The sequence below is a fragment of the Euphorbia lathyris genome, chromosome 1, assembly GCF_963576675.1.
Source record: "Euphorbia lathyris chromosome 1, ddEupLath1.1, whole genome shotgun sequence".
Lineage (NCBI taxonomy): Eukaryota > Viridiplantae > Streptophyta > Magnoliopsida > Malpighiales > Euphorbiaceae > Euphorbia > Euphorbia lathyris.
In genome coordinates, this window is record NC_088910.1 from 32,614,308 (window position 1) to 32,632,616 (window position 18,309).

General features: G+C 34.7%; 1 protein-coding gene across 1 annotated transcript; it reads right to left on the reverse strand.

Moving 5' to 3' along the window:
* Positions 1–706: 706 nt before the first annotated feature.
* On the reverse strand, positions 707–3,403 carry LOC136227993 (flavanone 3-dioxygenase 3). The gene is made up of 3 exons (XM_066016842.1): positions 3,000–3,403; positions 2,520–2,767; positions 707–1,507 (listed from the first exon to the last, which is right to left on the reverse strand). The coding sequence occupies exons 1-3, from the start codon at positions 3,234–3,236 to the stop codon at positions 928–930; spliced, it is 1,065 nt and encodes a 354-aa protein (XP_065872914.1). The 5' UTR covers positions 3,237–3,403; the 3' UTR covers positions 707–927.
* Between the last annotated feature and the right edge of the window lie 14,906 nt (positions 3,404–18,309).

The window sequence follows — 18,309 nt, forward strand, 5'->3', positions numbered from 1 at the left end:
CATACCTCCTTTTGAGATACTCATTGTATTTATTCTTTATTTTTTATTTCTTCTTAATAAAGGCGGGTCGGGGGTTCTGTTTCCTTAGGGGTGCCAGCTTAGCTGGGATGTGCTTGATCTTTTCCCTCCTCCTCAGTTTCAATAAAAAAAAAAAAGCTATATATAAACATACATGTTTATTAACAATTTTTTCCTTTTTTTTTCAATTTAGTCTTTGTATGTAGAATGTAGTGTGTAAAATTAGAGTTTATTTTTCAATTAATTCATTCAATATTTTGAAGGAGAATTTACAGAGAAATTCAAAATTTAAAAATTAACTACACCTTTAAAAATTAAAATTATGAATTATGTCAAGTTAGCAGTTAACAAATTTCAACGGTAAATTCATCAACTAAATCACTTAAAAAATTGACATTTGTAAAATAAAGATTTATACTTTTGATATGATACTAATTAAATTGTCAATATTAATTAAATAATAAATATTATTATATTCATGAATTTCCCGTAAAGAACTCTATTTTGAATTGGTTTATAATCATACATGAAAGGTTAAAAATTGTTATTTAGTTCACTTGTTTGCTGTTTGATGATATATAATAAATATTAGTAGATTTTTATACTAAAAGCAACTGTTTTCAAATTTTACTAAATCATTTTTATCTTCCGTTTAAAATTAAAAAGTAAAAAATAATTACATAAAATAGAAACAAACAGACACTTAATTGTTGATTTAAACTCGGAGGCAAAAGCCTAACCCATAAGCAAACTACAGACACGTATGAATTCGAGAAAAAAACAAGACGCACATTAGATAGACAGAAACAAAACAACATAAGATAGTGATAAGACTTAACTAAGCTAATAATAATGGAATAAAAATTGGCCAAATTTGATGTCTTAATCCCAATCCAATTGCCTGATCCATTAGCTGATTTTGAGTGTAGCAAGAAAGCTCTTCCCTTGAGTAATATCATTACTCGAAAGAAAATTCAAAAAATCTCTGAAACTACTTTCCTTATACCTCCTACGATGTTCATCATCATCAAGAAGCTCAGATGCAGTTGCCATTTTCTGATCCATACCCAAACTGTGCAAGCTAGCAATCGAAACTCTAGTAATATCAGAATTAAGGGTAGCCCTATGCAATACACTTTTGTATAGCCCATTGCTGAGCACTTCAAAATGGTCACCAACGTGGACTTGAAGGGCACCCTTGATTTGTGGGACAATTCGCCACTTGTTATCTCTAGGGTCGTCCTTAATTTCGAGCCCAGGTGAAGATTGTAGGACAATGGTTATGCAGCTGTAGTCGGAGTGAGGAGGTAGTCCGAGAGCTATTTCGGGGCTGGGGCATGGTGGGTAGCAATTTGCTGCTATTACTTGTACTCCTTCCTCCATTTTGTCTTGCATATAAGTTGAGCCTAGCCCAAGGCCTTCTGTCATTGCACTCATTAATTCTAGGGCTAAATTCCGAACTTCAGTGCAATAATTGCCCATCTTTTCCCTGAAACATTCAGAAATCAATGAAACATGTTCTACAAGTAGTACTTAATTTTCTGCTAAAAGTATTTTGTGCCCATCTTTTCCCTTCTTTTTATTAGAATAATTTTTGGAAAAAAAGCATAATTAACCCTTGAACTTTATATGTTTTAAAGATCAAGCTAATAATCAATTATTTTTCCACATTGAGTCTATGATCATTGATTCTGTTTCCGTCGAGTTTGGGCGGCACACATCGTTAGGACGATTCGGCCTATTGATGTGGACAAATAAAAATAAGAGTTTATTGACTAGGATAGATAAAGAGTAACACAGAAATCAATTTTCTATAAGTTCTTTCAAGCTCGACCTTATTTTCTCCTATTTCGCAATTTCCATCAAATCACCAAATTGATCTTCTTTCCTAATACCAAAATCCATTTCTAGCAGGTTCTTCCAAACTCGATTTCGAGCTTGAAAGAACCTGGTGGAAATCGATTTCTGTAATTTCTTTTTAGTTTTACTTTCTCTCCCCTAGTCAAGGAAGTTATTTTTTTATTTGTCCCCAAGGAAGTGAAAATGTCCACATCAACTGGTTGAATCTCTCAAAGGCTCGTGTTACCCAAACTCGATGAAAAAAATAAAGGTCAAATCTATAATAGAATCAACGATCAGGGATTCAATGTAGAAAAATAATTAATCAGAAATTTAATTCTTAAAACAGACAAAGTTCAAGATTTTATTATATTTTTTATTTTTTTAACAAAAAAAAGTATTTTCATAGTATTTAGAAGATATCATCATGTCATACTTGAAATATTGTACATATAACATAGATCGAGCTAAGTATTGATTTCTCCATTCAGATAATACTACATCAGTGATGTAATCCAAGTGGATTGAGCCCATATTGATTCTCACCTATTGTAGAAATTTTCTAACAATGAATACTAACATTCTATATGTTTTTTTTATATATACAAGGGTGAGATATTGATGATGTAGAAATTAGTTATGAAAAAGAATATATATAATACCTATAACTAGGAGGATTTAGAGGCCAAAGATGAATCCAATGGGAAAGAGGATAAGCATAGTGTTTAAGGAAAACCCTCCAGAACTGGAACTTGTCTACACCGTCCTTAATGCTTGTCCCGTATCTTACAGGGCTATGGACATCCTTTGACATCACCTTCTTCTTCTCTTCCATTGGTAATTCGAAAAATTCTGATGCTACTTCAAGAGCTCCTTCCATTACTGATTCACTTATCCCATGGTTCATTATCTAAATAACAATAAATTATATTACACAATGGAATTGGATATATATGAAAATAGCACGTGGCTTTTGATATAGACCGACAAAGTTTTTAGAATACATACATTCTCAACCGAAACCGAACAAATAAAATAATTACATTTTATCTATTTCTTTTTTTCTTTTTACCCACAAAAAAGTAAGAAACTGGGACAAAAAAAGAGAAATAAAGAGATTGGTTGAGTGATATTATTATTACCTGAAAGAAGCCGATATGGCGACATACATTAGCAATATCTCGGACAACCTTAGCCCTTTGGACAGCACCCTTTCTGAGGCCACCCAAATCAATGCCAGGCACATTCGCAATCTCATGAACTAAACTAGGACGCCCCGAACTGGGAATTTTATAACAATCAGGGACATAAGATAAGCTCCTCTCTTGTGCAGTATTGCCTATTGTAAATTTACTGCTTGACCCTTCATCACCCTCCATTTCTATTTTAATTAATATCAAAGAAAATGATTTAGTAGAATGAGATCCAGATTGGGGTTTATATACGAATTTCAGACATCCTAAAATGGCTGATGATCATATGACGGTTAGTCTTAACTTTTTTTTTTAATTTTAAAAAGAAGCTAGTTGAGGTCTGTATGCAGACAAGCTCCAAGGCAAGAGGAGGTAGAACCCAAACTTGTTGTTACCTTTAAACGGTCAGTTAAAGATGTAATAGCCCATTGGATTTGGACAATCTGTATACTACAAGTGGATTAGAATTAGATAGAAGAAGGAGGTCAAAAAGTCAAAGCACTAATGACCTTGAGCTCAGCCTTTTCATTTATATATATATATATATCCACAAGTAGTAGTAATACATTGTATGCGGTTATCATAAATGCTAATTCATGTCACAAGATTTCGTCGTATCATTGAAGATTTGATAATACATTACTCCCTCTTAGCTATAGTTAAGTTTATTTAACCTTAACTCATTTTCTTAAAAACAAAAGAAAAAAAAATGATAGTTATTGAATTCCATTCTAATGAACACATTTATATTTGCATGGGAGAAATAAATTTTGTGGCGAAGGTTTAAATCTAGTGGTTAAGAGTCTACCTATCGCGTAATAAGGATTGTTGGACCAAAAACTTGTAAAATCGAGACTCTAGAACGAAAAAAAGATTCATAAAGTATGTAATGCAAATCTCTCAAAAGTCTATTTCTAGACCAGTTGTATTGTGTAACCATTATTCTGAAATAATAAAGGTAATGGAACCGTAATTATGGTCTGGTGGATTTTCCCTTCATTGGGATTTCCAAGTAAAATTTATTGTGCTTGTTTCTATTATTTATTTATTTTCTCCAAGCAACCTAACTTAAAATTTGATATTGAGTGAGAAAAATCTTAAAAAATAATCTTCATTTTATAAAAATAAAGTTAAAGGAAGGTTAACAATCTCATAGAATTACCATTTTATATGAAAGGCTTTATATCGTGGTCTTTTATGAGGAAAGATACATTTATTCATTTATGCTTCAAATTTTGATAAGATATGTGTCATGAGAAATGGATCATTTTCTACAAGGGAAGATGAGCTTCTAAGGATTCATCTTCTACGGAGGAACACCGGTTTCTACCATAATGCAGACACATAGTAAAGAAAAATTCATATTCTACAAGAGAAGATATTTTATCTATACCATGATGCAGGCAATGCCAATACATTTATCAAAATTATATGAAATCCAAGTTGAAGTAATTGGGAGCAGGAAAGATTTTATGGAAATTAATATAATTAAAGCCAAATTGTGCCTTTTCCAAAGATTCACAAAGAAAATAAAATATGCGTACCCAAAAGATAAATTTATCATAAAAATAGAAAGTTTAAGGGTCTGCTTGTTTTACCAACTGTTTTTGTTGTTACGGTTTGCTATTTGCTGTTGCTGTTACAGTTTGCTGTTGGAAAAAACTGCTTTTCCAAAAAACAGAGATTCTCTGCTTTTGTAAGAGGCTGCTTTTCGGGTGTAAAAGGTAAACATGAAATTACTAACCAAACAACTAATGCGGATGTAAAAGACAAACAGGAGGTCACTAACCAAACACTTAAAACTCTCTCTTTTAAAATAAAAAGGCAAAAAGGAGTATGAAAAGGAGCAACCAAACACCGTCTAAAATGCAGGAGAAAATGGATTAAACTTCTGTTAGGGGTAAAAAGTAAAAATTATTACATGGTTGGTCATAGTTGAAATTTATTTTCACCAAAGGGGTTGTTTCTCAACCATAGTAATTATATTTTTTTTTGGAATTTTTTATTCATTACGGCGCCATAATGAGCTAGTGGTCCTGTCCACAAATGGGGCAGTGGCAACAAATATTAAAAAAAAATTAATTATTATTTAATAAAAATAAAAATAAAATTTATAAAACAATTATAAAGAAGAAGTTAATTTACCATTTTATAAAAATAAAATTATATATTATAATGATGTTATTGAATTTAACCGTAACGTTTTAAGTAAAGTATAAATTTAACCCCAACGTATGAAATTGTGCAAATTTAATTCTAACGTTTCAAAGCAAAATTAAATTTTAATTTTAATTAAACTTTTATAAAATAAAAATTCAATAACATCATTATAATATATAATTTTATTTTTATAAAATGATAAATTAACTTCTTTCTTTATAATTATTTTATAAATTTTATTTTTATTTTTATTAAATAATAATTAATGTTTTTTTTAAATATTTGTTGGGGGCAGTGGCATGAAGCCACTGCTCCATTTGTGGACAGGAATTTATTCCTATCCATTAGCTCATTACAGTCGTAATGAATAAAAAAATTCTAAAAAAATATAATATTTAACTATGATTGGAAAACAACCTTTTTGATAAAAATAAATTTTAACTATAACCAACTATGTAAAATATTTTACGCCAAACAAAGGTTTAATCCGAAAAAAGTATCATCGAAAGGAATGCTCCTCCTCATCAACTCCATGATCTTCATCCAATCGTTGCAATGTTGGTATCCTCTCATCTGGAGCAATATCTACTTCACAAGCTTTAATCCCATTCTTTCCATGAAATTCCCAAGGCCCATTAAGGTTCTCTAAATCAGCAATGAAGTATTCTCCCCCAACTTCTTATAATTAATGAAGGAATATGTAGAAGCATCTGCTTTTAAATTATCACGCTCACACTCTAAAGAGTAAATCCGTTCTTGAAGTCTTCTGTTATGATCTTGAAGATCATGGATGGTATGGTTGTAACACCCTGATCCAATACCATGTAGATATTATCCGCTTTGGCCCAATTCCAACACATTGGGTCTCACGGCTTTAAAACGCGTCACGGCTTTAAAACGCGTCAGCATGTATTAGATTCACATTTTACTAATAAGCCCCAATCACTCCCTCTCCATTTCCGATGTGGGATTCAGTTCATTCCTACCCCCATCGCCATCCCTTAGGCCGCTCCTTGCTCAGGTCTTCTACCCCGGCGCCACCTATTCCGGACCGGGTCGTTACACTGATTCATTTTGAATTGATGAGTCAAAGAGTCTACAAGCTTGTTTAGCAATGATATTGCAAATCCAGAAGCTGCTGAAGCATGTTCAACTCCCTATCATTCAAGGAAGAAGATTATTTTCGAACTTCTAAAAAAATGAATGAAAAAAGATATATTATACCTCAACGATTTGATGCTCAGCTACATCCTTAGGGAAATACTTTTCTCCATCTTGAGATAAAATGGGAAAAGTTAGATAACCAAAATAAAAAAATATACAATTCCTAGAAGTTGAACAGAAAAGTTGTATCTAAACTTTGGCATACAAGTTCACTTTCATGGCATTAGATTAGAGGAATTTACAGAGTAAAAAAGAAATTTGATTTTAGACAATTTAGATACTTGGGCCGAATTCCATTTTGCAATAAGCTTTAGGGGGCGTTTGGTTCACAAGGGGTAAGAGAAAATGAATCAAGAAGGGGAAACTAAGCCTTTATTTGGGAGTTTGGAGGTTAATGGAGGTGAGAGTTAAAGGAGGTAATGGAAAGGAAATGGAAGTGATGGAATGGAAAGTTAAAAATTAATCTTGTTTGGGAGTTTATAGGATGTAAATGAGTTAACCTCGTTTGAGAGTTTTAAATATGGAGGGGGGAAGGTTAAATTTACTCTGTAGAGACAAAAAAATTTAAAAAAGTTTACGTTACTTGGTTAGAGTTTGAAGGTTAGAGAAAGTAAACATTTAACCTCATTAACCTCCATTTACTCTTAAAAAATAACTGTCAAACAAGGTTAACATAATACTTAACCTTCCATTACTCCCATTTACTCTCATTAACCTCTTCCCAAACAAGGGCTAAAGGAAAGGAAATGAATAAACATTAATTCCCCCATGTGTTTGGATATGTTTAGGAAAGGGAATGAGATAAAGTGAATCCAATTCCCTATAAGGCTTGGAGTAATGGGCTTAACCTAAAGTGGGGTAAACCCATAATCTAAAATGAGTGAAGGAAATGAGTTTTTTTTTAAACAAACAAGAACAAAGGAAATGAAACCCTTCCATTCCTATTCCCATTCTTAAAGATCCAGAACTAAACGCCGCCTTAGTTTCTTTCTATTGTGTGTGTGGAATGAAAGATAATTGAGTAAGGCTCTGTTCTTTATCGCTGAACTGAACTGAATTAAACTGAACTGAATGCTACTGAATACTGAACTGAACTGAATTTAACTGAATGCTACTGATTTGGAACAATTTCGTACACTGTCGGAACAATGTAAGTATTCTGTTGGAATAATTTAAGAATTCTGTTGGAACAATATAGTTATTTTGTTGGAACAATTGATACACTGATTTGAAACCTATGAAATTAAATAAAAATGAGTCTAATTTAAATTAAGGGTTGATAAAATCTTGGCTCGATAAAAGCCTATGAAATTAAATAAAAATGAGTCTAATTTAAATTAAAAATAAAAATTACATACAAACACAAATTTACATATAATTTAAAGCCTATAAAATTAAATACAAATCTTCATATGAATACAAACTCTTAACTTTTTATTTTAATTAAGGGTTAAAAGTGCAAAAATAATGTTTTGGGTCAGGAGTAATTTTACCTCTAACGTCTAAAATGATGCAATTTTATCCCTAACATTGATAAATTCGGTAAATTTGAGAAATAATTCATAATATGGATATAATTCCTAATTTTTAAATATGGATGCATACTTTAGTTTTAATTTTTTTTATTAAACGATATATACTTTAATAAACTATCATTTCTTGACTTTTATCTAATTTATAGACAATGATAAACTATAAATAATAATAATAATAAATTATGATAAATTATAGATAAATAATAATAATTATAATAAATTATATATAAATAATTATAATATAATAAATAATGATAAATTACTGAATACTGAAACTGAATGTTGAAACTGGATACTGAAACTGAATGCTGAATCTAAACTAAACTGAACTGAATTGAATTGAACTGAATTGAACTGATTGTTACTGAAATTAAGTGATAAAGAACTGGGTCTAAATCCCTTATTAGGAGGTGAGGGTGAGGTCTAAATCTATCTATCTATACAATATATTAAATCTGTAGACAGATTTGACACATGTCACTTCTAAATTTACTTTTGTGTGATGTGTCAAATGCATAACCAAGAGTTGCAACTGCACTTTTTTAAGTTATACTTCGTTGTAAACTTCTTGCACCATAACTGTTCATCTTCTACCCACTCCACTATCACGATCCCAAATTCTTGCACCATAACGGTTTCTTCTTCGATAGCCTATTTAGCAGTTTCTCATGCATATGTCCTACTTTATCTTCTTCACCCTCAACAATCTCTTTCTCTGTGTCGATTTCTAATTGTTCAGATTCTTTCTTTTTTTGCTATTGGGTGTATTATGGAAGAGGATGGATTGGAATCTATTGTGACTGGTGAGCAATTTTACTATTTTCTTTAGGCGCTTTGGTACTACAGTCATGATACAAGAGCAATTTTAATGAAGTTTAATACAGCTTTTAGGAAGAAATAGATGTGGTGATTTACATATGGTTGAATCAACTTTGGATGAAATTGAAGTAGCTTTAAGGAGAACGAAGTTTTTTGAACCTTTTTAACCAATTCGGCTCTTCTGAGAATGTGAATTGCCTGATATTTTCATTTTTAATCCTTTTGATCTCAATCTTACCTCTGCCCATTTTTCCTCTTTCAAAACTGATCAAAACTCACAAATTTGAAAAAGGAGAGATCAATTTAAAGTTCAATTTTGAAGCTTTGAATATATATATATATATATATATGACTTACTGGTTCTTTTTTATGGCAATTTCAAATGATTTTCTGATTGTTATCTTGGAAATTATATAATTATATTCACTGTAACATTCAATTTAGAATACTTCACTTCTGATAATGTTATTCCAGTTTATTCAGCTTTTTATGGGTTCTAAATCTACTCTTCATTCATGAAGAGCGTAGTGGATGAAATTATCATATTTTATTTACGATTTAATAAAATTTGCTGAGGAGAACCAAGGCTACTGCAGAATTCTCTTTGGTTGAATCATTTCCTAATTTTAAAACATGAATGAGTCAAAAGGGTTGAAAATTCACTTATGAAATGTAGAGGTAGAGAGGGAGGGGGATCAAACAACTTTAAATGGGTGTTTTAAAGAGAGAGAGACAGAGAAAGCAGAAGTGTATTATTCAACTTCGTATTGCTCTGTACACTAATCAGGTTATCTAGAAAATATCTTAGTGAAAAAACATTACACTACTCTCTTTCACTTTTCACATAGAAAGAAAAATGATTTTAGACTTCCTGGCATGATGTTGTTGTTTTCATGCTATTATAGTTCCTCCAAAATTTTTAGCAAAAATAAAAACATAATGAATATGTTACTGAGTTTGTGATCTCTTGAGACTAAAATGATTTAACATTTGTTATGATTATTGTACTTTGCTAATTGAATTTAAATTAACTTGCTAATATAGGTATAGAATCTCAAACTTATGGGTGGAAAATGAATAATTTGTTCAAATTTCTGTTTTGCTAACCTCATTTTTACGCCCAATTATTTGGCTTCAACTTACAGATATGTTTACAGCTTCTTTTCATCCGTTTTTACTGCTCAATTCTTCCCAATTTTGAAATTGCTTGCTAAATATTATATTTGTGCTTCTGGCTTTAAGTTTAGAATGCCACCCACCTGTTTATTTTTCAATTTTCTTCTATATTATATTCTTCAAAGAATTTAGACTGGTGCGAAGTGTTCAAATTAATTTATGTTTACCTGCTAAATATGTAATGCGATTTTGCCTATCGATGTAGCAAGTTCTGAAGTGAGTGACTGATCAGCCTACATAAGGGAGAGATCACATTCTTCCTGTTTATCATTCTGGTCTGTCAAGTTTGTCAATAGAAATATGAAAAATTCAATTTGGTTGCTACCAAATATGGACTCTACTGGGAACTGGTGACTATACAATTAATTGGGAATTAAATCTATTTTAACCAGTTTGGCTTCGTATGTTCTGAATATCGTTTCAGATTTTAGGTACGAGCCTGGACAAGTGTTTCTATAGCAAGATCTGATTCTTCCATATGTCCCCAATGTTGAATTGTATGATGCAAAGTGTGTAGAATCGAGTGAATCAAAGAGAACTAAATGGAGAAATGCATATGTCACTTTCCAATATGGAGCTTCTATTTTTCTGTTGTACTCCTAATAATGTGAAAATGGTGTCAATATCACATGTGGCTCATGAGTAATTTCTCGCACATGATTTGAAGTCATTTTAACTTATTTTTCTACCCATTTCTTATTTTCTGGCAGTTTTCTTCTCCCTTTCTAAAATACTAAAGTCTACATATGCTTATTGTTTGTTATCAGATTTAAAAAAAAAAGTACAGTCTCCTCGGATAAATTTGTTATATTGTTCTTTTATTAACTTTATATTTGATTTTTTTTTCTCAATCAAACTTATGGTGGTAGTCTAAGTTTTTGCTTAAGTTGATATTTTCATTGCTTAAGTTTTTCTAGACTATTAATTAAAAGTGGCAATACATACTATTAGAGCTGCATTAGAAGAAAATAAAACAAATACGAGTACAAATTTCAGTTTATATGTTCATTAGTATTTTTATAAGATAATTAATACAAACAAAAAATTGCATTCCTAGAAAATTTTATAAACTCCGTGCAATTGCACGGGTCTAAACTAGTATACTACTAAAACACAAACAATCCTTCTCCAACTATAATCAAGTAATGTTATCCCATAAAAACATGTTTTCAAAAAGCATTACTACTATCCCATACACCATTCTTATTATTATTAATATTTAATTGTTAAAAAATGGTACTAGTAGGCAAAGCTTGATGAGAACTAAAAACCCAAGTTGCCAAATCCGCGCAGATTTCGAATTTGGATCATATTAGTTTTTTTTTTAAATACAAATAATACAACAAACATTAGAACCAATTTGTGACTCGGTGGTTCAACCGGAAATCAGGACCCGATTTCTTTTATTAATTTTAATTTTAATAAAAAATATTTTCGACCGATATTAAAAAAAACATAAGATGTTTTTGAAATGGAAATAAAAAAAACTCTAATTCAGCAAGGGGAGAAATTTTATTGTACACCCGACCCACCTCTTAAGGGTGAGGTGGTATGTATGCCTCACCAATTAGAAAATTAAATGTATTAAAATTATTAAAAATAATTATAAGGCAAAAAAAAATGTGGATTTATCAGTCTTCTTCTCCTCCACGCCCCACGCCCTTTCTGCAATTCTCCTCCTTTTTTTTCATAGGGATCTATCCCAAAAACCAAACTCTCAACTTTCAGAAAAGATTGCGGGCACACAATGAATTTTCGGTTAGTTCCACTTCACAGGTCGTCATCTTGTTTCGTTCAATCTCCACCTGGTGACTGCTAGTTGGTCCTTCCCCTCCACTATCATTTTCCGTCTGCTCCAGGGGCGGATTTAGGGGGGGGGGGGGTCAAAAGGGGGCATTTGCCCCACCCCCATCCTGGAAAAAAAATTAATCCAAAACGACGTCATTTTGTTTCCCCTCAAAACGACATCGTTTTACCTTGTGGGTTTTTGATATAAAAAGAAGCAGTATAGGTAGAGGCAGCAGATGGTTTTTTTATATATAGGGGATTCTTTTAATAGCAGCCGAGCTCCCTCCTCCAAGCTTTGAACTCCTCCTATCCGTCCGGCCAACGTCTTCCTTTTCCGGCCGAGTAGTGTCGCCGTCGGCCGGCCACCATCTCCTACAACACCTCAATTTCAGATTTAGGTTAGTTAACTTTTACCCTTTAATTTTAAGGGTAAATTACAAAACTAGGTCAAATGGGAGGCTCATTTATATATTTAACACATTTACTCAACCTACTACATATCTAGACTGATTTTGTGTGACTTTTCCATAATACCCCTAACCTTCCCACTTCCCCCTTACGCGAACGTTCTCTCCCCTCTTCTCTTTGGTTGCACGAAACGGTTGGCAACTCCTCCATTAATGATTCCAAGACTTTTGATCTTCATATCTTCCTTTAAATTGCACGAAATCTACACCATTTCTCCAAATCACAATGTATTTCTCTTCTTCCTCCCTTCATCTCTTGATTCTGCAACTTCCTAATCCTAGAAAACGAAGCCATGGTTCCTCATCTTCCATTTCCTGCTCGTTTCTTAGTTTCATTCTTCTTGTGACCATCGAAGAAATGGTGATTCTATGTTATATTCATCGTTTTTCCCAGTTTATCATATTGGTTTCGTTGAAAAATGTAAGTATATACTATTTTTTTCTGCGTTTTTCTCATAAATCCACTTAGCATATGCAGTTTTCACGAAGTCTGTGGGGAGAAATTTATCGATTTCACTTCGCGAAATGATGATTACGCGAAGTTTGCGAGGTAATTCGATAAATTTCTCTCGCAGACTCCGTGAAATCATCGTTTCGCGAAGTTAGAGCGTCACATTTCTCCTCACAGACTCCGCGAAATCATCAATTTGCGAAGTCAAAGCGTCACATTCCTCCTCGCAGACATCGCAAAATCATTGTTTCGCTAAGTAAAATCACCCTCTTCCTTGCACATTTATGTTTGCATACTTAGCGAATCATCGTTTTGTGAATCCAAATCTTCCTTTTTTTCTGACTAACACGATTAAATTTTTCTAAAGGTGGTTGAATACATAATATTCATTCTTGGAAGTCGGCGTGTTGGGGTGCCATGAGCGACATCCATTCCAAAAGGCCTAGACTTCCAACCATCGGTTGTGAATAGGAGTCTACACCGTGGGACACATCCATCCCTGTGGTGAAAAAGAGCCTATGTATCGTAAGACATCCATCCATCCATCGATCAGTGATGAATAAAAGCCTATGTATAATGAAGTGATTTGTTATGGAGTTTATTGTGGTAATCTTGTTCTGTACCGTGAGACACATCCATCCATCGGTATTGAATAGGAGCCTATGTATTATGAAGTGATTTGTTAGGAGTTTATTGTGGCAATCTTGTTGTAGATTTTGATAATGTTATGATTTTAATGTTAGAATCCGTTGTTGTTTGGTATTTTTTTGTTATATACCACTTCACGAATTAGCTTCAAAACACATCCAGGCTTCGCATATGCTAATTAAATTCATCAACTAAATCAAACATTAGCTTCGCAGGCTTCGCATATGCTAATTAAATTCATCATGTAAACCCAAACATTAGCTTTGCAAGTTTCGCATAAGATCGAATCTGCGAAGTCAGACGGGAGGGAGACAGACACGCTTAAATATTAAGGGTATTATGGGAAAGTCACACAAAATCAGTCTAGATATGTAGTAGGTTGAGTAAATGGGTTAAATATGTAAATGGGCATCCTATTTGACCCATTTTTATAATTTACCCTAATTTTAATTCATGTGTGAAATTGGATAACCATGTATAAATTTGGTTGATTGATGATGACATATTTTATTTATTTTGAAGAATAATAGATGATGATTTGATGATGATAGATTGGTGTATCGCCTAATTGAGTTGACATTGCTTTTACCAGTTGCAACAATTTATGTTAAAAGAGTATTTTCAGCAATGAATATTGTAAAGACCGATTTGAGAAATTGGATGTCAGATGATTGACTGAATGACTGTTTGGTAGTATTTAGCTCGAAGGATATCTTCATTAACATTGATAATGAAGATATTTTGGATCGTTTTCAAGCTATGACAGATCGTAAATGTCAATTGTCACCTTGTAATCGTCGATCTACTTAGCATTAGATTTTTTTTTTTATTTTAAGACACTTTCTATCGAATAGCAATTATGTACTAAAGTATATTTTTTTCAATTAATGCTATTTTGTCTAAAAAAATTTACATAGAGTTTTGCCCCCCATCCCTCAAATCTTGGATCCGCCACTGGTCTGCTCTTTTCTTTTTCTCTTATATTGTCAAAGTAAACCACCTGGCCGACGAGGCAAAACTGACATTCAAGTTCCGGCGACGGCTATTCTGTTTTCTAACTCTGCCAAAATCCAACGCCACAAAGTAAGTTTGAAGAAATAATTCAAATTCATAGGGATATTAGTGAGATCCAATTGAAAATCATCAGTAATTTTCAACTTCATCTTTTCTTTTGAGTAAAAATCCCTCATCTAAGGAAAATAGCCTTAGATCTAATGGTGAATGATAAAATTCTACGTGGTCATTAAGGTGCATGTGATCAAAACTGTATGAATAGAATAGCCTTTGGTTCTGGGATGGGATTTGCTGTAATTTTTGTATAAATTCTAATATATCACTCATTCAATTGTTGTAACTATGTTTTGATTCAACCTTTTAGTTTTAGCCTATAGTTTGAGACGAGATATGAATGATAAGAAACAATCTATTATTTTGGTTTTTGGGACAGATTCATATGAAACAAAAGAGAATTGCAGAAGGGGCATGAGGCGTGGGAGAGAAGAAGAGTGATAAATCCACATTTTATTTTTTGCATTATAATTATTTTTAATAATTTTAACACATGTAAATTTTCTAATTGGTGAGGCATACCACGTCACCTTCACCTTTGAGAGGTGGTATGCCCGGCGTAACATAAAATTTCTCAAACAAGAGCAGAACATACATATGGGGGAGGCTCTGAAAGCCAGACCTTCCTACCATTGACCGATGTAGCTGCACGAGCTAACGAATGAGCAGCACAATTAGCTGTTTTACGAATAAATGAAATAGACGAATTAGCAATTTCCTTGATTAGGTGTTTGCAGTCTTCAATTATGAGGTCGAGAGTCGAATTGCCACTAATTTCTCGCTGGATAGCATACACTAGTAGTTGGGAATCCGATTCAATTAACACATTTTCCTTTCCGGAGTCTTTAAGCCAGCTCAAAGCCTCACGACACGAGATCGCCTCAACCAGGAAGGGGTCTAGATTGCAATGAAACACACCATTACCCGCTGCCTGAAAGTCACCTACGCTATCCCGCAACACAAACCCATATCATGCAATCCCCAAACTAGAGAAAATAGCCCCATCAAAGTTTAACTTATACATACCAGGGGGCGGCTTACACCATTTCTGGATATTGCCCGGTGACGAACTTCGAGCACCAAGCCGTTGGTTTTGTGCAGCTTTCCAGCTCGCGAGGAATTGCAGAGCAGACGCAGAGAGGGCTGTTGTTGTCATTACCTGTTGATTCCACACTTTATTGTTCCGATTAATCCAGAGAAACCAACAATTGATTGCTGTGTTGCCCGCTTCATTCGGATAATGCTCAAACAGTTCCGCCCAAAAGGTTTTAAACGATGTGCATCTATTACCGAGTGCAGAGAGCCGCGACAGATCCCAGAGGTTCCGCGCATGTCTGCAAGAAATTAAGGCATGAAACTCGTCTTCTTCCATTTCTTCACACATCGGACAGCGATTGTTAATTGGAACCATACGGGCCGTCAATGCTTTTAGTGTCGGGAGGCATCCAGACAGAGTCCTCCACAGTAGATTCTTCACTTTTGGTGGAACTTTAAGAGCCCAGACTGATTCCCACTTTACTTCACTTGCTTCCGATGTCAAACTAGTTCCGAATTGATCATTCCAGAGGCGTCGGTATGAGCTTTTAACACAGAATCTGCCTCTCTTACCCAATGACCATTCCCACGAGTCCGGGACCGGGCGCATACACAGTGGGATATTCCGGATGAGGGTTGCATCTCTTTCTACAAAAATACCATTTATTAGTTCTTCGTCCCATTCCCCTGTGTCTCTCTGGAGGCTTAATACCTTTGTGCTGTCAAGATCCGGGAGATGAGTACTAATAACAAAAGGATTGTCCGGGTCAGGAAGCCATGGATCTTCCCAGATATTGATAGATTCGCATGTACCTACAACCCGCCTTGCACCTGAGGCTATCAGAGATTGTGCCGCATGAATACTCCTCCAGATAAAGCTAGGTTTATTACCCAATTCCGCTTCCAGGAAAGAAGAGGATGGATAATACTTAGCTTTGTACACTCGAACGGCAAGTGATTCGGGGTTGGTTAGAAGTCTCCATGCTTGTTTAGCTAGCAGAGCTACATTGACAAGGTGAAGTTTACGGAATCCCATTCCTCCGTCACTCTTCGGGGCACACAGCTTATCCCATGATTTCCAGTGTATGCCTCTTCCATCTGAATTAGACGAACCCCACCAGAAGGAGTTCATCATCCTCTCTAGTTCTGCACATAACAACTGAGGGAGGAGAAATAGACTCATTGCATATGATGGCAAAGCCTGAATAATAGATTTCAGAAGTACCTCTTTGCCTGCCCGAGATAGCAACTTCGATTTCCAGCTGGTGACTCTGGTTCTAACTCTGTCTGCTATGTACTGAAAGATCTGTGATTTATTCCTTCCTATCAGAACCGGGAGACCTAAGTATTTAGCCGTGCCCAGTCCTAATGGAATCCCCAATAGAGAGCTCAAGGTGGAGCGAAGGTCAGCGCTGCAGTTTTTACTGAATGATATCGATGATTTGGAAAAGTTCACTTTTTGCCCCGAGGCTGCTTCATACTGCCGTAAACACTGTTGAACTGCTAAACACTCCTCTCTTGAGGCTTTAAATAATAAATAACTATCATCTGCGAAGAAGAGATGGGATATCGAAGGAGCTGACCTGACAACACGGCATCCACTAATCTTTCCTTGATTCTCTAAAGCTTGTAATGAAGCTGATAGACCTTCTGCACAGATCAAAAATAGGTAAGGAGAAATTGGATCCCCCTCTCGAAGACCTCGCTGTGGTATAATAGGGCCAATCGTGTGATTGTTATGTATAACGTTGTACTTTACCCTGGTAACACACTGCATAACAAGAGAAATCCATCTGTCGTCAAAACCCATCTTCTGCATCATTTGACTCAAGAAAGTCCATTCTACTCGATCATATGCCTTAGCCATATCGAGCTTGAGAGAAACGTACCCTTGTCAACCGCGTGTCTTGTGTTCAAGAAAGTGGTTCACTTCAAAAGCTAACATAACATTGTCTGTAATCAGCCGACCCGGGATAAAGGCACTCTGTGATGGAGATATGATTAGCTCAAGGACCTTCTTTAATCTGTTTGCTACTGTCTTAGCTAGGATCTTGTACACCACATTACACAAAGCGATTGGACGGAGGTCAGACACTTTTTCTGGAACTGTTTTCTTAGGAATCAGCACAATATTTGTTTCATGGATAGCATCTGGAAATACCCCTGAATTCAGCCAATGTATACAAGATTGAACCACATCCGGGCCAACTAGGCCCTAGTAATGTTGATAGAAGCAAGGGTTGAAACCGTCAGGCCCAGGGCTTTTATCAGGATGCATTGAGAAGATTGCTTGTTTAATTTCATCCTCAGTGAAGGGCTGCAGCATGTCTGCGTTAATCTCAGGCGAAATTTTGTGTTGGACATGGTCCAGAATAGGAGAAGAGTGGCAGCCTGTAGAAGAAAAGATATCGTTAAAATAACCTGATATAAGGGCGGGAAGCCCAGATTGCCAGTCAACCCAATTTCCAGCTTCATCTTGTAGCTTATGAATAACATTCTTTTTCCTCCTAGTGCTAGCCGCTGAATGAAAGAACTTGGAATTCTGATCCCCAGAGCTAAGCCAAAGAGCCTTACTTCTTTGTTTCCAATACGTTTCTTGCTGAAGAAGGAGTTCATCAAGCCGATTTCGTGCTGTTTGACAGTCCTGGCGGGCCTGAGCATCAGTTTTATTTTTGATCCTTTTGATTTCTGCCCTACAGCTGCGAATTTCTCTCTTGAATCTGTTCCTGATACTATTTCCCCAAGTTTCGAGAGCCTCCCCACAGCTCCTCTGTTTACTCAGAAGATCTCCTTCTGCTGAATTCTGCCAGGCCAAGGTGATCTGATCCGTACAGTCTACCTCCTGTATCCACGCGTTCTCAAAGCGAAAACGATGAATCATTGGACTAGAAGCTTCAACTAAAGTCAAGAACAGCATTGTGTGATCACTGCATTGGGCGTCTTCATTA